The 24,698-nt window shown below is 47.7% G+C and overlaps 1 protein-coding gene across 1 annotated transcript in view; it reads left to right on the top strand.

The window, feature by feature from the left end:
* The first annotated feature begins 511 nt into the window (after nt 1-511).
* ZEB2 (zinc finger E-box binding homeobox 2) overlaps nt 512-24,698 on the top strand; it is a 113,846-nt gene continuing 89,659 nt past the window's right edge. The window contains exons 1-2 of the mRNA XM_030951981.1: nt 512-951; nt 3,631-3,798. Coding sequence (XP_030807841.1) covers nt 3,726-3,798 — 73 coding nt within the window. The 5' untranslated portion in view covers nt 512-951; nt 3,631-3,725. The remainder of the gene's footprint in view (nt 952-3,630; nt 3,799-24,698) is intronic.

Raw genomic sequence — 24,698 nt, 5'->3', positions numbered from 1 at the left:
GTACCCGAACAGAGTTTAGTTTCTAGGCTTTATGTTAGGGTAAGTTTTAGTTTTCCCCAGCGCAAGAGGCGAGAGCGCGGAGTGGGGCTGGCCGCGGGACGCTGCGGGGCAGGACGCGGGACCCGCCGGGGGGGCACCAGCAGCGATGCCGCCCCAGGATGGCAGAACCGGCAGGGATCCAGCCCGGGGGCCGGGGATCCGGCGGGATCCTGCTGGGGAGGGGCGGGGGATGCCGCCCGGGGGAGGGCAGGGGATGCGCGGGGGGACCGCGGGCAGGGATGCGCCTGGGGCCGGGGGGGTGAGCGGGGATGCGGCCCGGGGGGGGCAGAGATGCGGGCCGGGAGCGGGGGAAGGGCAGGGCTGCGCCGCGGGGCAGGGGCCGCAGCCCCCGGGGGGCTGGGATGCGGTGGCGGGGCGCGCTGAGTTTCCGCGGGGCGCGGAGCGGCGCGGAGCGGAGCGGCGGGGCGGGGGGCGGGCGCGGGGCGGGGGGCGGGCGGGAGGAGGTGGAATTGCATTTCTGCCGCTAAAGCGTTCGCGGAGACTTCAAGGTATAATCTATCCCAGATCCTTTCCCAGAGAGAAACTTGGCGATCACGTTTCCACATGATGCTCACGTTTGGTGCTCTCCAATTATCCCTCCCCACAAAGATAGGTGGCGTGTGTTGCAGGGTCTCTCCTCTCGCTCGTACAGAAAAGAAAAAGAAAAAAATGTCATTAGAAGAGGCGTAACACGTCAGTCCGTCCCCAGGTTTGTGTTTCCTGGAGTGGCAGAAAGAGATCAGTCCTAACCTGCCCAGCAGGAATAACGGTCCTTCCGACAACTCTTTGCAAGGCTTTTTACAATTTCTCCAGGAGCTGCATCTCCCTTCACCTTTTCTCCTCCACTTCGCGGCTTCTTCATGCTTTTTCTTCTCACCATTTCTGGCCAAAACTACAAACAAGACTTCGCAGGTAGGTTCGGAATTTAATTCCATTTTCTCTCTTTTTTTTTTCCTCTTCTCTTCTGTTTTTTTTTTTTTTTTTTCTTCTCACACCATGTCACGCATCAGAGGGGTTATTTCATTTCGAGAGTATTTTAATTTTTCTGGATTGTTTATACTTGGGGACAATTTTTTTTTTAATTTTTTTCAATCTTTTGATCCGAAACCTGAAGTCACTCCAGCACCGCTCCAGGAAGGGATGAGCAGTTTCGGGGTGCTCGGGGCTGTGCCACCACCACCCCTGCTCCCCTTACCTGTCAGCCAGGTACGGGAGGTGCCTTTTAAAACGCAGCAGCAAAAAGTTTTAGTGTTAGGGAAGGACTTCGTCCTCCTGCAAAACAAAAAAAAAAAAAAAAAAAAAAAAACATCCCCCCACCCACCTCCTGCTCTTTTTATTTCAGGTTTTACATCTGAGCTCTGAAAGTTTGCAGGTACCTGTTAATGCTTTGCATGCCCTGAGCTTGCAGAGCCAGCCCGGCCGGGCACCGCTGGAGCCCCAGCCCCGGGCAGGGCTCCCCGGCAAAGGATGTGTTTCCCCAAACAGAAAGTTTTGCTGTTTTGTCTGCATAGTTGGTTTCATTTCTATATTTTATTTTGTGAAGCTGGGTGAAGTAACACCTTAGCTTCTGGGAGCTTAAAGCAAGAAGTGAAAGTACAGACTGGAACTTAAAAGTCGTTTACCAAAAGGAAAAAAAAAAATTAAAATTAATACATATTTTTAAAAGCTTGCCGGTACTCTGAGAATGAAAAGTGTTCTCGAAATTTGCAGGTTTAAAATTATTGACAACTTTTTTGCGGGAGGCTGGAGAGTAGGGAAGGGAGTGAAATGCATTTAAAACAATTCACCATTGGTCGTTTCGCATGAAAACGCCAATTGCCGAGGCAGGCTGAGGGTCTGGGCTCGCCTCGGTGCCTGTCCTCCCTCCCCGCTGCTCTCCTCTCCTGGCAGATCTGCCGCGGTGATGCCACCATTGCCCACCCCAGCCTCGGGAATAACTGGCAAATGCTAAAGTTTCTAGCACATTTCTCAGCCTCTTCTTTGCTCAGCCACATTCATGCACATCCACAGAGCCACCCATTCCCTCTGTCCAGGCGGAATCCCAGGCAGGAGAGTGTGAGTAAACACGCTGACCCTACGCACACTCTCTCAATCTCCCCATCCTCTTACCTGCTTGGAGATTTATTATTTTTTATTTATAGCCAAGCAGGTTTTATAACAGCAAACGCCTGAGGAGAGAGTTCAGGCGGAATAAAAAGACCCAACAGCAGCACACTTCACTGCTCAGTCCTGGTGTGAAGCTCCAGCAAAGTAAATAGACACAAGGGAAAGGAAAGAGGAAAAGGAGGGGGGAAAAATCTTACTCTGCTTTAAATACATATATATATATTGAAACTGTTGAGTCAGGTAATAATTTTTGGGGTTTTATGTAAAACTCCCAGTGCAGGAGAAGACAATAGATGCGAAGGCGAGGGGGCATCCTGCTCAGGAGAGCAAGGGTTAATTGCCCTTGTTTTACAGTTTGCATCTGTTACATCTTTTATAGCCCCCTGTTTAAACTAATCCTCAAGTCAAAGCATCTTTAAAGCTACAGCATCTTCTTCGAGATGGACTGAGTTTCAGGAGCGTTCTTGCAGCAAACCAAACGCTCCTGTCCCTCTCTCCCTTTGACAGATAGAGCCTCCTGCCCAGCCCGGGCACACAGGCACACACAGTAGGTCTAAAAGTTTACAAGTTACTTTTATTATTTTTTTTTCCTTGAAAACAAAAAAAAAAAAAAAAAAAAAAAAAAAAAAAAAAAACCCAACTAAAGGGCTGAAAACTCTGACAGCGGTAGTTTTGATTTCTGTTTCTTTTCTGGGAAGGAAAAAAAAATGACACTCTGAAGCTTTGTTTAACTAAGGGGCAGGGGAAACCCTGAATATTGTCAAACTGACTAAAAAGGTGACAGAGGTTTATAATTACACTCCTCGTTGTTAGGGGGAGGGGGAGGTATCCGTGCTGAGCTTTACCCCAAAAGGACAGGGGAGAGCCATGTTTCCCTCTCCTCTTATCACTTTGCTGGAGAGCACTTTGTGGGGAAAAAATGAAGGCAGGAGAAGGGTAGGATTTCTCGTGAAAAGAAGTTCTAGTGTCAAATTAAAGTACTTTTAGGAGGAAATGGTCCGCCTAGCATTGAGTCAAACAGCCTACTGTAAAAGCTGTGCATTCCCTCATACGGTCATGAGTTATGACTCATTTGAGATGTAAATCTTGTCTCCCTCTCTCTCTCTCTCTCTCTGATCTGCTTTGCTGGTGCAACACACACACACGCAGGGAGGGAGACACACGCACACGCGCTCGCACACACACACACGCACAGACACACACACACACACAGAGAGAGAGAGAGAGAGAGAGAGAGGGAGAGGGAGAGAGGGAGCAGAAATAAATAAATAAATAAATATATAAATAAATAAAGAAGAAATCTGCCCGGCTGGGGAGAGAGGGGGAGCCCGCTCCGACCGCGTCCCACCTCCCCCGGCACGGCCAGCCTCGCCGTGTGCGTGGATGGGTTCTTTTTCGGGTGCAAACTGGGGTCCCCGTTGGCGCCCTGCGTTTAAATGGGACATCCCGATGCCCACATTGTCGCTGTGTTTGGTCGTTACATAGAGCCTGCGTGCTGCCGCTGCCGCCGCCGCCGCCGCCGCTGCTGCTGAATCAGGGAGTCGAGCCCATGCGAACTGCCATCTGATCCACTCTTATCAATGAAGCAGCAGATCATGGCGGATGGCCCCAGGTGTAAGAGGCGAAAACAAGCCAACCCCCGGAGGAAAAACGGTAAGACGGCCCCCCGGGAAAACTTTTTCCGGCCGGTTCCGCCGCGGCCGCGGGGGGAAAGGCGGCGGCGGCAGGACGGGGAGCGGGACGGGGAGGGGGGCACGGCAGCCGGCGCTGGCCGCCCCCCGCCTCCCTCCCTCCCTGCGCGGCGTCCCGCGGAGCGGCGGGGCTGCGCGGCCGCGGAGCGCCGGCGGTGCGGAGGGGGGCGGGGGAGCGCCGCCGCCCGCCCGCCCGCCCGCCGCCCCAAAGTTTGTTGCGCGGGCGCGGAGCGGAGCGGGCGCTGCCCCCGTGGCCCCGAGCGGCGGGGCCGCTGCCCCGGAGCGGCGGGGGCGGCCCGGCAGCGCTGCCCGGCTCGCTCCGGCGCTGTCAGTGCGGGCCGGGCCGGGGCGCGGAGCGGAGCGGAGCGGAGCGGGGCGGTGGGAGGCGCGGAGCGGCGCGGAACGAGCGGGGCGGGCGGCCCTGGGAAAAAAACCCGGCAGCGTGAGAACCCCGAGGCGGGCTGGCACCGAGTTAGCGACTCTCTCTCTTTCTTTCTTTCTTTCTTTCTTTTTTTTTCCCTTATTGTTAGGGACTCGAAAATGAAACTTCCTCCTCCCTGATAATTAATAATACTAATGAGCTCGGTGCCCGATTGTCCGTCGCTGCCCTCTCCCCCGGTCCCCGCCGGCCGCGCAGGGCCGGGGCGCAGTGGGACGCGGTGTTCTGGGCTGATTTCACATTTGGCAGCTTTCACTGGTGTGGTGGGTCTCTCTTTCTCCGTCTCTCCCCGTCCCTCCCTTAGTTTCTTCCTTTCTCTCGCGGCTGATAGCCGCTTCCCCGCCGCCAGCTTCCCCCTCCCCGCCCGCAGCCCCTCCATGGCCATCCCGGCCCCACTTCCAACAACTTTCCTCTCGAGGAGCCGGAGGAAGGAAGATATTTGTGTGAACCTGAACCCATGCGCTTATAGCTCAGCTACTTCATTTAAGTGGAGAGGTGGAGGTGGAGGGGGGGGCTGAAGGAGGAGGGGGACGCACACAACAACAACAACAACAAGAAAAACACAAAGACAAGAGAATGTTGATTAGAAACAAATGATCCTGCCCCCCCTCCCCTTCCCTCTCTCTAGGTTGTGAGTGTGAGTGTGTGTGTGTGTGCGTGTGTGTGTCTTTTTCTTGTTGTGGTGGAGGCGTCGAGCCATATGGGGGAGTGATAGAGGAATTTTAGTCAGAAACTGTTCGTTATGTTACACTGGCTTTTCCCTTTGTGTTGTCTTTGATCTATTTGCTTGGCTTAGTATTACCAAAAAAAAAAAAAAAACAAAAAAAAACCCAACTAAAATAATATATTCCGAGCAGCTTCCCAAGGATCCGTTTCTTGTTATCTTTTTTTAAAGTCTCTCCCCCTCCACCGCCACCCTTTACTCTTGTGTCTGTCATTATTTAAGGTGGTCCTCACAGAGGAGACCTCCCCTTCCCCTCATCTCTGGGTAATTTAGTAGACATTAAAATTACACGTAATGTTTCCCTCTCCTCTCTTGTGTTTCCTCTGTTCTTTTTATTAAATGTTGGTTATTGATTTTCTAAAATCAATGTCTGTTGTGGGGCTTTTTTCCCCTTACAAGTATCTAAAGCACGTTGCTGATCAACTGGATAACAAAAGCTTTGTGTCAAGTAGCCTTTTTTCTTATGTTAAACAGTCATTTTTGAGAGAAAAAGAGAATGAGATTTAAAACAACGCATCCAGAAGTGCTCTTTTGCAGTAAAGAATATTCTGAGTGTTTGAGGGGGTTTTATTCTTCTTCCTCAGCCTCCTTGCTTTTCCAGGCTAGACTATTAGTTTAGCGTGTTAAACCCATCACATGCTCTCTGATGAGGGATGCATCTACGTGTTTAATATTTTCTCAACATGATTTGAGTACTAAAAAAAACCCCACCACCACCACCCTTACCCCCAAAAAAAAAAAAAAAAAATCCTGGATGCCTCTGTTTGCCCAGGACACCAGGACCGTATCCTGGTAGTGCAGCCAAGTCTTTGGGAGCACGTATGGAGCGGGGTGGCAGATTCTGGTTGTTCCCATGCAAAAAGGTGTTTTCAGGGAGCTGCACTAACTTGGAAAAGCCACCACACTTGGGAGACGAAAGTTTAATTGCGATTTTTAAGGTAACCACTTAAAGATCCTGCAAACTTCAAGTGTGTGTGCGCTGCTTATGCGAAGGGCTGAGTTCTCCCTTCAGTGTCTTGCTCTGGCCAAGACACCGGGTGTGTGGGGGGGGGGAAGGAAATAATTCCCTACTTTCTGTCTGTCCCCTCTTTCCTCTTTGTGCTCCCTGATTTGTCTCCTTCATTCATTTCTGAGTGAGAAATGCCCTGGTTCTGAGGAGCAGGTAGAGCGAGGGTGGGTTTGGTTTGTTGGTTGTGGTTTTTTTTTTTTCATTTTCTCTTTCTCGACAAGCACGTATCCAATGCCTTTCCCGTTGGGAATTGCCTAGGATTTATCTGGACTGAGTGGATTTTTCTTCTTTCCTGGAATCGTGGAAAAGATGTTACTTCTGAGCTTGTGTCTTTGCTGATAACACCAGGAACGGTGATGCTTATCGAACTCGGACAGAAATTCCTTAGAAACGCAGCAGAACCAAAATAAAATTTAAAAGCCACGAAAAAGAAAATAAAAATAGATGGTCATGAAGGAAGCGAGAGGAGTGTTAGTGAATCCCAGACACGTTACAGACGGGGACAAAACAGAATAATCCAACTAATGCCTCAGTGGGCTCCACGCCTGTGTGCGTGTATCTGCGTGTGTGCGGGGATGGGCAAGGCTCGGGATGAGATACCGGGGCTGGATAAAATTACAGCGGAGCTAAATAGGGTAGAAAGGAAGCAGGCTCGGGATTTTCCAAGATAACGGGGTTGATCAGAGCTGCTGGAGTGCAGGAGAGGTGTGCGGGGGGGGTGGGCTGAGAGAGGCGATGTGGGAATCAATGAGGGGTGAGCCCCCCGGGGAGGGGGGGGAGGATGGGAAGGAGAGGACCCCGAAAGCGGGGCCGGGGGGGGGGGGGGGGGAGGTGCGGGAGCGGCAGCCCAGGAATGCGGCGGAGCTCCGGGAAGTTCAGTCAGATGATTCCCAGCGCCTGACTCACTTCGCGGCACTTTCACTCGGGAGAGAAGTGGCGGCAGAAGAGGAGGAGGAGGAGGAGGAGGAGGAGGAAGAAGAGGAGGAGGAGGAGAGGGCAGTGAGCCCCCTTTCCGCACGGGCGCCCCGCGGAGGCGGGGGTTGCTCCGCCGGTGCGGAGCGGCGCGGAGCGGCGCGGAGCGGGGCCCGGCAGCAGCGCTGTCTGTCCGGCCGGCAGCCTTGTCTGTCCGGCCGGCAGCCCTGCCCTGCCATGCCTGATGAGCTGCCTTCTCTCCGGGCTGTTGTGGTTTGGCGTTTGTTGGCTGAGGTTTTTTTTTCCCCCTCCCTCCTTTCCGCTCCCCTCCTCGAAAATCCAAAGTGAAATTAAAATCCCCGCGAAGTGGGGGAGGGGGGAAAGTTGTATCTAATTTACCCCAAAGTTTCAGTAAACAGCTCTCTTTGATTCCTTTGCCACCTCGCTTCGAGTTGTAAAGAAAAGGGAGAAAGTTCAATGCTTTCGGGGCGTCTGATCCAAGACCACAGACCAAACAAGCAGAGACGATTAGGCTTGCTCAGAGCCTTTCCCAAAAAGATACCCACCCACCCTCCTTCCAGGGATGCTGGGGAAGGGGGAAAAACCTCCTTCACTCCTCACTTGAAAAAGAGGGGAAGAAAAAAAAAAAAAAGGAAAAAATAGGCAAGGCTGCCTGCTGCCTTTAGTGAGTGGGAAGTGAGTCTTGTCTTCCCAGCCTGGAGAAGTTTGGAGGCAGCCAGACTGAGGCTGGGGTGTGAGGAGGCAGCTGTTCCCTGTGCAGCCCAGGTGGCAGCGGGCAGAGCGGGCACCCGGAGCGCTCCTGGGGCCGGGCAGCTCCCCAGGGCCGGGAATCCGTTGCGAGCAGATTACTGCGGCACTTGGCTCGCTGGGCAGCCAGACAAATGTACTGCTACCACCTCCAGAAAAGCACCTGGAGATAGGTATTAAAAATTAATGCCATAAATGCGAGTGGCCAGGGCGTAATGATTACCCAGCCACGTTTTCTCGGTGCAGATTCATGTCCAGGCTGAGCTGTGGCATGGAGCAGGGGAGGTTGTTGTCTGTGTCAGGTCGGATCTATTTATTTTCTTCCGAGTTTCGAGAAACACAGAGAATTTGGAGATTAGTGCCTGATTTACTGTTTGCCATTTGTGACCATTCGGTAATTACTGGTTTTGCTTATTGCACACGCTTCGCAAGGAAAGTTTTGGGGGAATTTCTAATTGCTGCAAGAAAATGCATTTGATGGCTTGGAAAAGGCGTATTTGAGAAGGGAAGAAAAAGTGATAAGGAAACCATTACAAGTTAATTATCGATAATTATACATAGCCAACTGCCCAAGGTGAGGGAAATATATGGGAGACTGAGATGCAAGCTCTCAGGACAGGCTGGTAATATTTCCCAAGAAAAATGTGTGTCTCCCTTTAGAGTGGAAAGAAGGGTGTTGATTCTTTTACAGCAGCCCCACATTCATTCCAAGAAATAGGAAATTCTTCGCCTCACAACAGTTTTTGGCATCTGCATTATCCCAGTGCTTTTAAGGTGCATTTTCTCCTCTGTGAAAGAGAACTCTTTGTCCTTTTTTTCTGCAAGACCATGGCTTCCCAAGGTAGACACTATTTTGTGCCTGTCACACAGAAAGGGAGTGCAGGTTTGCAGTGCTCACAGACAATTGATTGTCTGCCCTAATGTGTTTCATTTACATGTTTATAACGTCAATAGTGCTGGGGTGTCCACTGTACCATTCATTCCAGCATTCCCACAAGGGTGCAATTGTCTGAATGGCCAAGTCAGACACCTTTTTGATTGCTCTTTAGTTGTCTTTTTAGAGTATAGAGAAAAAGGAGAGAAATCTGTGATGCAGAAACACTAGTTGAAAATATTTCAGAATTAAACGTCACCGTTAAAGCAGACGTGAGCATTAGACAAACAATATATTTTAACTAAGGTTCTGAAGGTGGAAACAAATTCAGAATAGTGGAGCTGGTTAGTGCACACGACATCCAGTCCTGTTCCTTAATTTTTGGGGGCTTTTTAAAAATGATCTGTCGTTTTCACTTTCATTTCAGCCCCTGTAAATGCAGCCACCTCCTAACTCTTTGTATGCTTAACTGTAATTTGCTATATTTCCCCTCCATATTTACATATCTCTGTTTATGCCAACAGCGTCAGCTAACCACTGGGAAAGTCTATTGAGAGAATAACTAGGCTGAGGGAAGTGTAGACTTAAAAAAATAGAAAGATCCAAATATTTCTCCATCAAGTAGGGTTTTTTTGGTGAATAAAACGACAATGCCTAGACTTTTCCTTGCAGCAGTTTAACTTACAGAGCTGCGCCCCAACTCCTCACGCCTCCGATCACCACCATCCCCTTGCGCTGCGAGCTTGCAGCAAAGTGTTTCGAGGAGTTTCCAAGTCAATGAAAGATCACTTTTGAAGGTGTGCTGTGCTGGTTTGATATGCCACCCTGCCCTTTATCACCCGGAGTGGCTTCTGAGGCAGGCAAGGATGGTGGTTGGGGGCAGAATAAATGAGGCACGCAGCTCGCTGGGACTCATGGAGAGGTGCATGAGTGCATGCGGCTGCACCTATGCGTGCGTGTGCTGGGCAGAGGGAAGTGGGATGCAGAGGTGTGCTTTATAAAAACCGCTCACACTTCAGGTTAGATTCATTTCCGCCTAAAAAGGATGCTGATCCCGGCAGCTACAATTAATGCAAGTCGACCTGCCCCATCCGTGATCATAAGGGCAGAGAGCACTAAGTCCTGTAGTTTCTGCTCTGGAGGTAAAGCGAGGGAAAACTTTTTCATTTTCCTTCTGTGTGTAATTTTTGTGGTAATTTTATTTTTTAAAAAATGCCTGTTTGTGGAGAGATATTTTTTTTCCTTTTTTTTTTTCCCCCTTTTTTTTGTGCCTAACAGGGAAGACACAGTAGATGCACCGTTAGCTGAACCCCTGACACGGCGGTCTTTTGAATGCCTTAGGTATGATTTCACTTTCGCTCACATCAATGCTGACCTGAATGCCTTTCATATCTGATCCGCTGTGTCTCTCCCAGTAAACATCCCCTGAGGGGAGAACAAAGAAAGGAGCTCTTCTTCTTCTTAATCACAATTCAGCCCATTCACCGCCGGCAGGCTACATTTGCATTCTGCAACAGAAAGCCAAGATGAAAAGGAAAAAAAAAAAAAAAAAAAAAGAGAGTGAGAAGAAGGGGGGAAAAAGCAGAAGGGTGGAGGCTGAGTAAAATAACTTAGGTGTTTGTAGCTGTTTGTTGGGCTTCCCCTAGTTACAAGCCTTATATAGATCCTGCTCTACCCAGCCTTGGCTCTTCTGACAGGCAGATAGTGTTACAAGATGGCATGCCTGTACTATTCATGGCCACTCGCTCTAACACTTGAGGTAGAAAGTGTCAGAGAGGGATCAAATTCTACTCTGAGAAGTCTGTTATAGTTAGGGTCAGGTGTGTGTACTTTCAGCTCTTGACTGCTGCCTATTATTTTGTTTTAATTACTATTATTGTTTACTCACCATGACCTTGGGGACGGGGGTGGCAGGGGGCGAGGCAGATTTGGCTGGGCAAAATTTCCCCAGATGAAATTTAATTTTTTTTTAAATTTTTTTTTCTCCCCCCCCGTATATTTTGGTGAGGTGTCGGGCCGGGTGTTGTCGCGGCCGGGCGGGCCGGGGGCCGCGGTGGCCCCGGCGGTGGCGGTGGCGGTGGCGGGGGTGTCCCCGGGCTGGCGGCCGGCCCGGGCTGCCCCGAGCCGGCGGGGAAAAGCAGCGACTCAGCGAATCCACCAGAAAATGCGGACGGAGGAGGAGGAGGAGGAGGAGGTGGTGGTGGAGGAGGAGGAAGGCGAGATTTGTGGAAGTTTCTGTAGCCGGGCTCCCTCGTGGGGTTTTGTAGTCACGTTCGTGTGCATTTTCTCCCTACCCCCGTGTGTGTCCCCCCCATATCTGCCGGTTTGTTTGTTTCTCAGAAGCTCTTCTGCGCTTTCAATCAGACAGTTTTCTAGAAAAATATTGAGGTCTTTGGTCGTAGCCACTTTTTTCTCACCAAGAGAAGGTTTATTTATAACTGGATCCTGCTTACTGAGAAGTATTTAAGCCCTTTCAGGCAGAGCTGTCAAAATTTCCTGTGTTGTTTGCCTCTATTTGCAACATGTAAAAAGTAATATGCAGTTGCTGGTGTTGGAATAACCGGGGTAGTGCAGAAATCTCAAGTGACAAGTTTTCAACTACACTATCTCCTGCCGACCAAACTGTCATTTTTATATTTTTTTTTTCCCAGAAACCACTTTTAAGATCCTAACAGGTTTTTTTTTCCCCCCCTCCATCAGCAAATAGATTAAACGTGCTAAAGGAACTTCGAGAGGGAAGAACAGTTTGAACAATGAGAAACGGGAGGGATGTCTTATTTCCCTGTAGCTGCTATGGCAGATTTCACTCATAAGGAGCACACTAACCGAGATGTTACCAGTTGAACAGAGGCATGTGACACAGATTCCTGATTTTTTCCCAGAAGATTTACAGAATTTACAAAAAGAGATTATCTCTACACCTTCCACCCTCCTAACCACCCCCATGACCCAAGCAATGGAGGATTTAGGCAGATTTACTTCAGTAAACACCTTTGGACACTTGGGGAAAAGTAGGAGTCTGTTTGCAAAAGCAGGCTTTTGTTAAGTGAGGTGCTGGATAATGCTTTACCAAGCAGCTGTGATATTAACCTACCCAGTAATGCTGGAAAGAGCCTTAACTCCTTCTGCGCTCCGGGGCCCTGCAGGTGGCCTGCAGTGGGGGCACTGCGGTGTTTGGGGGGGACGAGCGAGGAGGTGGCACTGCTGAAGCCACAGCAGCCGCTCAGCCTGACGCATCCTGGGCTTGGTGGCAGCTGAAGCTTTCGGGATCAATCCATCAGAGACAGACACGGGCTGGGCAGAGCTGGAGGCATGGGCAGGAGAGGGCTGCTCCAGGCTTCACCTGTGCGTGTGCCAGCGCACAGGCACGCTCTGTACCTACCCCCTCCGATGTAACATCACCCAAGCCCTCTCTAGGAACGCTCCCAAGCACTGCTGAGGCAGGAAGGTCAATTTAGGATTCGCATTCGAGCAGCAGAATAGCTGAGAAGTTACACCGGCAAACCTGTACGAGTGAGCTCCCAGGCTCCAAGGAAAGCCAACAGCTTTCTGGGAGCTTCTCGTTTCCAAAAGTGAACTTTTTTTTTTTGCTGATTTCTGCTGTTTTCTGAGCTGTTAGAAGCAGGAGCTAATAAGTTACTTTTTTTTACTGGGCAGAAGAATAACTTTCCAGGTGTTTCTTTTTTTAGCTGGAATGAGATTGCTTCATTTGAGGATTTTTATTGTCGAGGGTTCTTTTTTTTTTCTTTTTTTTTTTTTTAAGTGTAGGTGTCAATGCTAGAGCAGCCACAAATGTGTGAGAAAGCAAAGGGTATGAGACATGACAGAATTAAAGGTGTTTGCTATGTTGTTACCCGTGTGTCAAGCTGCAAGCTCCCTTTGTCACAGCCTCCTGGAGATTCGATAGTGCGGATCCGCTTCCCTTCCAAGTGATACAGCAGTTTCTGACTGGAGGGGTTTCGTGGTGGCGTGGTTGCTGCTGTTGCATTTGCCTCCCCAAGTGCATTTAAACACCTCCACATCGCGCACACCCCATTACTCCCACCTTACACAGGGGTGCTGTGCTCCCGAGCGCCAGGACAGCAGCCATAGCATTACAGACTCTGGCATGGAGCGTCGTTTGGCAGGAATGTCATCTGCCAAATCATTCCATAATTACGTTTTATGTTATTTGTATGAATGACCAAGCATGCAGTACTCCTTTTGAAATCAAAGGAAGGCTTAAAATGCGTTTTTGAATACTTTCAGACCATGGTCAGGTCACAGTTTGGGAGTTGAATTAAACTGATCTCATTTGTGATCTAATTGAGGTTGGCAACAACCTTAGCAGTAGCAATAACATACAAATACAAATCAAAGAGCAGAATTCAGCAAATCAGATCTTTTGCTTGAATCCTGCCTGGGAGTTATTCTCCGAGTGCCAACAGAGAAGTTAAACTTTGTCCCGCTTCTCAGCGGCAGTGCGAGCCTTGCATATTTTTCGGGTCTGACAGGAAAGTTGGGTCGGAGGGATGGGAACACAAAGGCGAGAAGGGAGCTGGTGCCTCCTCGGACAGGAGCGAGGCACAGCGACTCGTCACGTATGTTTCTGGAGAGCCCAGTGGCAGAAGGCGCAGGAGGCGTAACGGGGGAATACGGTTAGGAAGGGCTAGGAAGAGGAATAGGTCGCTGCAAACAGATCATTCCGAGCGGAAAGTCGAGGCAGCTCCCTTATCTTTACATCTATCGCTGCGGATTCCAGGAATGTAATTACCAGCGTGGTTGCGAATTGTTGACAAATTTCCCCGCGTCTGTCGGCAGCGGCTGCCGCAGCCGCGGCCGGGCCGGCAGCGGCCCCGACGTGCGGAGCTGCGCGGGCAGCGGGGCCGGGGCGGAGCGCGGAGGCTCCTGCGGGGCAGGGCATCCCCTCGCTCGGAGTCCCCCCCCCCCAAGCCGGGATGCCGCGGGTCACATCCCCCCTTTCTCCGAAGACCCCCCGCCCCGCAGGTGGGGGCTCGGCGGGGCGCACACCCCCGGGGAGCATCGCCCCGTCCGCGCCCCGGAGCGGTGCGGAGCGGTGCGGTGCGGAGCGGTGCGGCGGGCTGGAGGCGCGCCCGCCGCGGCGCTGCGCTGCGCTGGGGCGGGGGCGTGCGGAGCCGCCTGGGCCCCCCCGCTCCGGCCGCGGGGCAGAGGTGCGAACCGCCTCCGTGGGGCGGGGGACGGGGCACACACCCCCGCGGGCCCTGCAGGCGCTGCCGAGAGAAGCGCTCCGGGCCGAGGTGCGAACCCCTCCCGGGATGCCGCTCCCGGGATGCCGGGCCCCCCTCGCAGCCCCGAACTTCGCTCCCAGGAGGGAGGGAGCGCAGGGGAGGCGGCTCGGCGCTGCCTGCGCTCCTCCCGGCTCTGGGGTTTCGAGAGTGTCCTCAACTCCCCCCCTTCCAACACACACACACCCCACCCCTCCCCTCCTCCGGGTCATTATTTTCTTTGACTAAAACCTGTTTACTCGCCTCTTTGTTTTTTGACGTTAAACGAGTTTCTATCTCCTGCTCCTGCGGATCTCTAAGAAATAGATAAACCATTATATTTCCCCCTTCCCCCCCTCCCGCTCGTATTTTAAAGCAGCGATCCTGACAGCAGTACTATTATTGCACTTTATGTTTTAGTGGATGTTTGCTGTTGCTAGTTACAGCAACACTTATCATAAGACAGCAAGAAAAGAGTAGTCCCTGGTAATTAAAGTAATGAAATATTCATTTACTCTACCTTTTCAGTAGTCTCACAAATTAGGCTGCTACATTTAATGCCTGCACTGCCTCTGTTTTTATTATAATGGCAGCTTTCGCATCTGCAATTAGGACTAATTCTGACAGTTACAATTTCTGAGGGATGGTAAACAGTGAACGAGATGTGCAGCAGTGGTATTACACGTGAAAAGCCCTTGTCTCTTTAACCTTGTTGTTTTTTTTTCTCGCAGAGGTTACCTTTTCCCGATGGTGCAAAATCGACTTGACATAACTGTTCATCAGTTTCAGGGTTTTCCCTGGAGGTATTTGCATCAAATCAGCCCAGTCAAGCTTCAAGTTGAAATTGGCAGCCCAGAAACTGACAGGGTAGGGACTGGGAAAGAGACAGCTAAAGTGCAGGCAGCGAGCTGACAGCAGCGGCGGGCAGGCAGGGGGAGAGGGCTCAGCACCCGGGGCTGCCGCCCCCCGCTCCCCCGGGTCCCCCCCGGTCACCCCCGGGTCCCCCCCGGTCCCACCCTGAGCCGCCGAGCGCTGGGAGCCCGCCCCGGTGCCGCGGGGAGCCGGCTGGGGAGGGGGCGTGTGTCAAAACCCCCGTAAATTGGGGGAAAAAGTGTTGGGAAAAAGAGAGAAGTGCCGAGCTGAAGTTGCTGGCGCTAACAAGCTTATTTTGCTGCGGTTCTTTACCGGAGAGATGTTGCGCCAGGACTGTTAAGAGAAGTGACGGAGAAGGTTGTTAATACCAATGAAAACATATTTTGATCAGCTAAAAAAAAAAGTATCCAACTCAGTGAGACGTTCATCTGCAAAGATAATTGCATTAGAATCAAAACAAACATTTCCTTGAATATGTTATTTCATTTATCCTCTGTCACGGGGAGGAGGGGGTCTCCAAGCAGGACAATGTGAAAATTAATTTTTAATAGATTTTTTGACAAATTGGGATCGTTTCCTGTGACACCCCTCCCACCCTGAGAGAATTTTACTTATTTGCAAATAATTCCAAATCTGATGCAGTGTGGAAGGGAGCAGCACACCAAGGAACAGGCAACACCACCAAGACCCACTCCCTCCTTAGAGGTGAAAAAGAGCAAAACTGCTTTACTTTCCTGAGGAAGAAAGCTGACAATATATATATATTTTTTCTCCCTAAATATATATCTGTAGTCTTTACCAGATGATTAAAAATCCCTCTCACTTTTCCTACCAGACTTGTGCTAAAGTAAGCCTTGCTTTCAAACACTTTTTCAGCTGTGTGTGTGACAGGCATTGGCTGATCTGCTGATGCCCATTCGACAGGCACTGTTGAGCTAAAGTGGTGTGACGGCACAGTTTTGTTAAGCTGTGAACAAAGGGCTGGAGATGCCTCGCTGGCATCATCCATGTGCATATTGGCCTTGTCACAGTTTTGCTTGATTTAATGCTCTGTTTATTCCTAGATATTAGAACTTAAATTCCAAACAATATGTTTTCATATAGTACACACAAACTTTATTTTAAAAGCTTTTGCTCCCGAGGACCACAGATTCGTTTGTCTGCCCAACATCCATGCGGAAAACGCTTAAAACGTAGCTCCCAGAAAAATAGGTGGCCGGTAGCCTCTTAACTGTTATCCAGTTAAAAAATGGGATTTCAGTTTTAAAAAGTCTTAGAAGGGTAAAAGATTTATTTCTTCTTTGATCATTTGTTGAGAGTTGTTATTTATTTCAACAGTGGATTTTCTTATAAGCTCCTAAGGAGAGGTTACTCTGTGCGCAGGCAGGGCGCGGGATGGACTTTTCCAGTGCCATATCTTCCCAGCGGTGTTGCTGGGATAAATGCAGTTCCTTGCAAATACCTGTAAGCATAGTCAGGGGACTATTGACAGGTAGAAAGACAGCTGGGTTAATGGAAGGGAGCAGGAAACTGGATTAAGATTAGAATATATATCTCTATGTTCATTAGGTGGCCACAACTTTGTATCTCAGCAGTTCATCAGGAGAAAACGTGAGCATGTGGAGCTATATTTAGGCTAGGTTCTCTTCTCTTAGAGACGCCGCAGGCTTTATCTGGAGAAAGTTTCAGGGTTTTTTCTCCCCTTCTTCGTCGCCTTTCTAAACTCCCTTCAGGTTTGCTGCAAGTGTTTGCTAAGAGATTAGTTAGGCAGCTTCCATGGCGGAGGTAGCCCTGGGAGGCAGCTCGCTGCTGGGAGGAATGCTCAGTAGGTCAGTGCGTGAGGATAGAAGGAGCTGCCCAACTGAGGCCAAGGATCAGGTATTTTCCTCTTTGTCTCCCACCAGAGACAAAGTGCTTATGGAAAGGTTTGTGGTGAGACATCAAATCCCAGCAGGAGCACAGATGTTCCCACTTTTACAGGCTTACCAATGAACATTTCAGCTTAAACAAGTTTATGGAATAAAAGATTTATTTCTTTTTCCTTAGTAGATGCAGCATCTTAGTTGGGCTGTGCAAAGATTTTATCGCTCCAGCCACTCAGGGTCCTTTGGTCCAGGGCATGGGGCTGTGAGTAGGGATGGGAGAGAGGGAAGGAGGGGGCGGAGGGAGCGCTCAGCAAAATGAAAGTATTCCTTCTCCAAACAGTGCAGTCTAGAGCCTAAATCTGAAATTGAATCTGCTGAGCAAAACCTGTACAATTTTTCTACCTGCCCTCAGTCTGCTTCCTTTCAGGGATGACAGTTTTACTAACTGAAATGAATGGGCTCTCTCGCTCCGGTACCTTTCCTCAGTGCGCGTTTACATCGAGTACTTCAAACACAGAGCTGGGTGATATATGTAGGGGGACAGCTTGCACAGAATAAGCTTTAATGGTTAATTTTTGTATAGCTTTATAAATGAAAGGGACTTAAACCTACTAGCAGTATAGATCACAAGACCTTATGTGGTCTATTCTTCTCTAGATGCACAAGAGATTTACGTGCCTAAGTCCCATAAGAGTTAATGGGAGTTACGCATGTAAATCTCTTCCACAGTGAGATAATAGACCCTTTTATGTATGGATAGCTGGATTCTTACAAAAATCACCTACTGAACAGTAGACTTTATGTCCTGCCCTCTTAACAAATATTTATAAAGCGAGCTGGCCAGCAGATGAGACCAGGAGCCCCCCAAGTTTCCTCCAAATCACAGAGACTCCTGTGCTCCCATGGAGACCATCCCAGGTCTGTCTCATCCCCTTCCTTCCTGGTGTCAGTGCACTGTGGGTGACCTGGCTGGTCTGGTTGGGATGTGGTCTCACAGAGGCTGTTGTGGTGTCTCACTTCTTGGCAAGTCCTTCTTGGTGGAGGCTTCTTGCTCTGTGGATTGCACAAGAGATGGGGAGGGTGAGAGTTGCCACCTCTCTTCTGTATATGTCAAGGTGCACCTTCCCTGTGTTCTTGCCCCTCAATCCACCTCTGCTGGGGGATGTACAGCCCTAAGGTGGGAGATGCTCAGCAGGACAGTCCTGGGTCGCTGGTAGAGCACAGTGGTGGTGGCACTGTGTCCCAAAGCCCAGATGCTGCTTGTGCTGCACATCTGCTTCCTTTCTGCTCCGGTGCGACCTCGCTCCCTGGGAAAGCTTTGCTTCCAATGGGAACGGTCTCACACTTCTCTGTGGGGATATATACATATATATATATATATATAAAACTTGTCTGATCTGTGTCTGCCAGCCATGAGTCAGATCGAGCTCTTTTCCCCCTGTAACGTGTAGCTGGAGATAGCCGGTGCCACAGCACACGCGTGTCAGGAACGATCCCCGCGTCTCGTGAGCCGCGGCTCTTTTTGCCATCATTGTTTCTTTCCATCACTCGCCCGCTCCTTCCCGATAGCGATCTGCGGGAGTTGGGCAAGCTGCAGACTTGCCAGCCCTCAGCTCCCAGGCCTGGCAAAGCACATTCTGAAAAAATAAAAACCCAACTCTAACCCTTACACTGTGAGGCTATCAGATTAAATCCAAGGGTTTCTACCAGCAGCAGGATGGGAAAAGCCCATTGTTTGTTGATTATCGTATCATCAGCCGCGGCTGATATGAGGATGCTCAAGGAAAACACACTTCGGTTACAGTTGATTTTCAGATTCCAAAATGGTGCTGCAAAGTCTGTGCATGCCTAATTATATTTTATGCTAGGCTGTGCAATACAAAATGTATGCTGCAGCAATCAGTGAGTTAACAGTATCAATCAATTTGTAAACAGATGAAGTCACTCATTCCCAAACTGGTTTTCCAAAAACAATTACTAAATTACAATAGAAAAAAATTGTACAGTTACTGTATTTGTGTGCTGTGTTACAATCAACATACCAGGGAAACAAAACAATTTAATGCAGAAAAATCATCATTCATCTATATTATAATTGCTTCTTTTTCACATCTACAGGGCGGTTAATTAAAATTGTGATTAAATGCGGTCGCGCTGCCTAAGATGTCTTGCCCAAAACAGGTGGTACAGAATTTAAAAGTAAAAAAAATGTAATTAGCATTGGAAATTGAGAAATTGCCTGTAAGAATCAGTGTTAATTTCAGTCAGTGATGAGGTAATTTATAAATGAATGCAGTGGAGGCTGTGCAAATGCACAATTGCCTTCCTGCCTATTCTTAGCATTCTCAGCATGCAGGTGAAAATGTTTTCAAAATATTGAGGTAATTTGAAAATCAATCCATGCATTCCGTATCTTTCTTCCTCCCCAGTCGCAGCAAACACTGAACGAATGCTGCCAGAGATGGCACAATGCATCAGTTCTGCACTTTTTGGGGAGTGATATTCTGTGTGTTGTGGCATCAGTTGGAGTTTAACTACACCAAATGTTTGGCTAAGATCCTTTACAAAGGCCAAAAATGTTGATTGAAGTCCCCGGTAATCCCAAACGCCTTCAGCTCCGGTTTAAACGTGTGTTTAAACGATGTGGTATCAAAAAAAAGTAACAGCAACCTGCAGTGAGTTGAAATAGTGCAGCAGAGATACCAGAAAATAAAAGAGATGCTAATACGGCACGGAAATCATAATGATTTCTTGTTTAAAATTAGTACAGCGCACTCGTAAAGCCTCGGTAGTACTGATGCTTTCTGTAGGAACTCTCTTTTTCAACATGCATTTCAAATTTCATTCTGCAACCATGAAAGAATTGTTAACTAGGTTATGCATACAGAGATTTTCCCTGAGATGAACTTTGTTTATCGGCATTTTGGTGCTTTCTCCTAAACTTTCAGCTCGCAAATGAGAAATGCTAATTCCTAACAACAACAAAAATATACGACCTGCAGATACAAAAAGCTGGAGGCAAACCTGACAACAAACAGATATTAAAGATTTAAAATCTTCTTGACAGTCCAAAAAAAAAAAAATTCCAAGGCACACATTGCTGGAACTGACATTTCCATGATTTGAACAGTCCTCGTCCCCCTGCTCGACTCCACAGAGAGCCCTGGCTTAGTTGTCCCCCCATCCATTTAAAAATAACTCAGACTTTCGATAACGTGGATCGCTGGGCTGGAATATGGGAAAGCAGTTGGAGTTTTTGAGCAGGGACTTATAGGTGTTGGTATCAGGTTGCTGTAAAACACGAGCGCAGGGGCTTTTGAACAGAACATGCTTTAATTAAAGCAAGCTGGTCTTCCTGCAGAAAGCCTGATCTACCCATGTAATTTAACTATTGAAGCCCTTTCTATTAATTTTTCCTTGACATATACTAATGAACTTTTCTTCTGGCTGACACTTGGTTGTGTTATTTTTTCCTTTTTATTCCTTTTGATAAGTAAGCCCTGTGCAATTCAGAGGCGATTTTGATGCTATTTAATTTACTCCTACAAAAACCCCTGCGAAGGGATTAGTCCCATGAAGGGACAAGGTGAAGGCCATGCCGTGCTGGTCCATGCTGGACTGCTGGGATGCTGTGAGGAGGCTGCAGCCCGGCCGGGCAGAGGATGAGGGTGGAATGTGGTGGGATGTTCTCCCAGCCCCGGCCCCGCGCTGGCCGAGCTGGGGAAGGTGAGTGCAGCATCAAGTGCTCTCCAGCAAGTCAATTAACCTCCCCATGCTCATTTTCACTGTCTATGAGACAGGGAAATACCACTGAACTCGTTGACAGGGCTTTTGCAGAGCTTAATATCTCCAAAGCACTGTGCCATTCTGTGGGACTGAGGAAGAGCAAGTATCATCCGTTGTTTCGTCAGAGGGCGAGCGGATGCCAAGGAATTTGTCTGAGAAAATTACAAATGTATGTTCCTAATAACCAGAATCTCAGTTTATTATACGACTGGTTATTCTAATTTAGAGGATGATATTGCTTTTAACTGCCCCCTCCTCCCCAGTTTTCTGCCACTGAATATAAAGAAGTGAAGGGTAATCACTGAAGCAATGATGATTATTGACTGAAAGGTATTTTACAATGTGAGCTCCGTTATGTGGAGCTTAGCAAGCAGCTGCACTGGTGCATTTGAGCTCCTTATTTTGGTATCGGGGCTCTAAAAATACATCAAAATCCCAGTGGACTGGCATAGGTGCAAATCCTGACACGACTGCAGTTGATGGGAATACCTGGGTCACTCTGGGGGCACACGGAACAGCAAAGTAGGGTTTGATGCCCATGGTTGGTTTCAGTGGGAAACTGCAGGATTAAGCTGGTTTGGAAATTCAGGCTCATCAAACCAAGCCTAAGTCTGGGCTTTTTCTCTTCTGTCTTATGTGAACTCAAAGGAAAGCAGGAGTTCAGGTACTACTCTGCTACCATATGCCAGACCTCAACCCCAGCCACATCCTTGGAGTTTTCTGGGCCTGTTCCCATGAGGAAAGACCGATGCCATGAGAAACATGAGCAGGATTTGGCCCGAACAGGCAGTGCTTACTACGGGATAAACTGAGCCATGGCCATTGTGGTGGTAGGGAAGTGCAGTGAAGGAAAAGTAGCTTCGCGGATTCCTAAAATAGAAAGTAAACGTAAATATTTCTACTTTGCATGTCAGATTTCAATCACTTCTCAAAACAACTGAGCTTCTTGATTTAATTAACTATGGCTTCTTCTTTTTTTTTTTTTTTTTTTTTTTGTGTGTGTGTGTGTGTGTGTGTGTGTGTGTCCTCAGAAAGAGCCAAATGAAAATATCCTCTTTGTTTCCCCTTTGGAACTACTGGAGCTTTCCTCGAGTTTTAACTCTTCCACCACCCCAACACCCCCAGCCTTCATTTTTCTATGCTCGTCTTATCACTGCTGTCCCATGGCAAGCCCCAAAGCCTGGAACATTTTGTAACGACTATGTGACAAATTGTTGGGCTTTTATTCACGTTGGACATCTTTTGCCAGGACTGCTTGTTGTTTTTTCTGTTTGGCTGTGTCATGGGACCAAAGGTGGCTGCTTTTGTGCAGCATGTCAAATCTGGTTAACATGCAGCCATTTATCTTTAAAACCCACTCCTGCACAATGGCAGGGGTGTATTGGGACACTTGTATGGGCTCCAACCATCAAACACATATATATGTATATATATATATAAAATTTTTTCCATGCCATCCTCTCTATATTTGTGGATGCATCTCGGGCTGAGGCACTGCGGTGAGCAGGTCATGCAGCAGACAGGATGTTTCATAATTTTGGGAACCTTTTAGAGACAAATTGTACAGGGCAAGTGTAGTGTAACTGAACTGCTGGTTGCCCAGTGAAGTGTAGAAAATCAGATACAGCACAGTCTGAAAGAGTGAAACGAGAATTCATATCTATGTATGTACACGGTACTTTATAAACAATTCATACACAGAGAAAAACACATTTATTCTCTTTTTCTCTGCTTATATTTGAGGATTGTGCATGGGGTGTGTGTGTATAAATGTGTTTCTGTGCATGGTATATATTCATACAAATAATATGCCACGGGATATGGGAATAGTCGTATGTGTGATGCATTTATATGCATAAGTGGTAGGTTTGCAGGTTAATGCCTGCTTGACTCTCTGTATGTGTGTGTGTAAATGATGGAAAGGTACTCAGCACGATGAAAAGATGAATTATCTTAGAAATAAAATAAAAAAGCCCCAAACTTCCACAGCAAATTTTGCTGTGGGTGTTTTTCTAATATTTAAGTCACGCAGAAATACCTCTGATGAACGTGATTTCCTTATAGATATGGCAATAATTATCAAATAAAGAAGCTGCAAAAGATATGGGAAAGTTTTATTCACCAGGAAAATGAGGACTGGCTGCTAAGTCTTGGTGCCTTTTTGCAGTTGAAGCATTTGAGATAGAGGGACTCAATGTTTTTTTAATGATTTGCTGTGTTGTGTAATAATTATACATATAGTGCAGTGAGGTTACTTGGAGGAACACCACACTATGTATGGGGGTTTTTTTTGAGTAAAGGACCCAGGAGATTGCTTTTCACTTTGAAAACAATCCCTAATATCAGGAAAATGCTCTGTTTGTTTATGCGTACATAATGCAAGTTTGTCCGCCTGGGAACTGCAGCAAATGGGAGAAGTATGCATGGATTTCACAGGTAACAGGATTACGTGGGCACATAATTGATCCATTTGGAGAAAAAAATGACAGTGCTCTAAAGATGCCTAGGCTTTGGAGATGGAGTTTATGAAACAGGCATTTGTAAATTCAAAGGAATCAATATGTCAATTTTATTACATCTCAGGACCAGCTGGGCATTAAAGGAGCAGTAGCCTTTTTAAAATTGCAGCTGCGTATTCTTGCATTGTGTACCTTTCTTAAAAGGCTTTGAATTTCAGAAAACGTACTTTTAGAAGTGCTTTGCACCTTTTCAGTGACTGGTCTGCATGGACAAAAAAAAAGACACAAAACATTACATTGTGCTAGTTTTCCTCTTAAGCCTGGATTGGTAAAAACTGCCAGGCTTCAATTATACCGTGCAAAATTCTTACTAATAAATACACACATGGAAGGAGGCAAACTCCTGTTCCTTCCCAGAGGTTGAAAAAAATATTTGAGGTTTTACATCGAGGGCTCAGCCCATGTTGCAGGGGCAGCGTTATAACATGAGATACCTGAAAGCATCCATTAAACACTGCACGTGAAATATGGTCTGAATCATTGTAAAACAATATCTCCTCTTCCTTCTCAGTAGAGTTTAAACCCCCAGATGATTAAATTTAGTGAAAAGCTTAGGGTTCTTTTTCCAAAGGACAGCAGTCTTCAGCTGTCCAGATTTGGAAATGCAACTTTTTACACAAATTTGCAACGTGCAGCATGAAGGGAGATGTTGAATGGAATTTGGGTTGTGGCAGTGGTTGGTGCCCATAGGTTCTCAAGGCCACCCCAAAGAGGCTTTGAATCCCAAAGATGCTTTCTCAAAGAATTAATAGTTTTGCCCTTGGAGAACAGGTTATCCAAGGAACAATTGTGGCTTTCCAGAATATGTTGCACGCTCCTCTACCTGAAAGGCATTTGAGTGAGGGCTGTGTTGGTAAAATCCATGCATGTCTCAAGCTTTCAGTAGTTTTCATGTTGTTTTCTCTCCTCTGTTTGCTGGTGATGTTGTTGTGGACCTGATTGCTACGGCTAGTCTACAACTCTAAACTAATTATTAGCAGTGCAAAACTATCACTGATTTGGGCTACCAGTCTCTGGACAAATCTAGTGCTTCCACACATCTGAAAGTACACTTAAAAATATTTGAGTCTTCGAGCCCAAAGAAAGAGGCACCTGGAATTAATAACCACTGCTCCTTGAGACTTCTCTGCCTTCTCAGTTTCTCCTTTATCATGACCCTCTCTGATCTTCTATAATGTTCCTCCATCTCCTTTTGCACAGTTTCTTTTTATTTTGAGCTCACACCTTTCAGGCCAGCCTGGCTACAGACAAGGTCTCTCTATGATGCTCCAACCTGCACAGTAATTCTACTTTTTCTTGCTTGAGGATCTCTGCTTTCCACCAGGTATGGTTACAGTCTTTCTCCAGTGGTCTGCTAACATTTATCCATGTAGATGTAAATTAAATTATGGGGGATCATACCATAAATGGGCTTATTATCATCAGAGAATCATAGGATCATTGAATGGTTTGGGTGGGAAGGGACCACAAAAATCATCTAGTTCTCACCAATGTATAAAGTAGGTGGAATATTCTATATACTTATATTCTACTATAGCTCCATCTCCCCTCAACAGAAGTATGAGGTGAATATGAAATAGTAAAAAGTCAAGTTATCCCTGAAAGAGTATGGAAAAGTAGACACAAACAATATCAGCTGGTTAAGCAGTATCTTGTGGTCGTAGACTTAGCATGACTTAAAACTTCATTGTGAATGATGTACCTTTAAAACATTTTCTTTAAAAAATAGTCATGTACCAAAGAAGACAGGGAAAAGATGTTCAAAGCGTTTTCATAGAAAGTTTTGGCATCATAGAAAATACAGATGACCTTCTGCCAAGCAGTGATTTTCAGAACTGATGTGAACACAGAGAAATGTAGTGGATGGA

Source organism: Camarhynchus parvulus, chromosome 7 (assembly GCF_901933205.1).
Source record: "Camarhynchus parvulus chromosome 7, STF_HiC, whole genome shotgun sequence".
Classification (NCBI taxonomy): Eukaryota; Metazoa; Chordata; class Aves; order Passeriformes; family Thraupidae; genus Camarhynchus; species Camarhynchus parvulus.
This window is presented reverse-complemented; position numbering and strand designations above follow the sequence as displayed.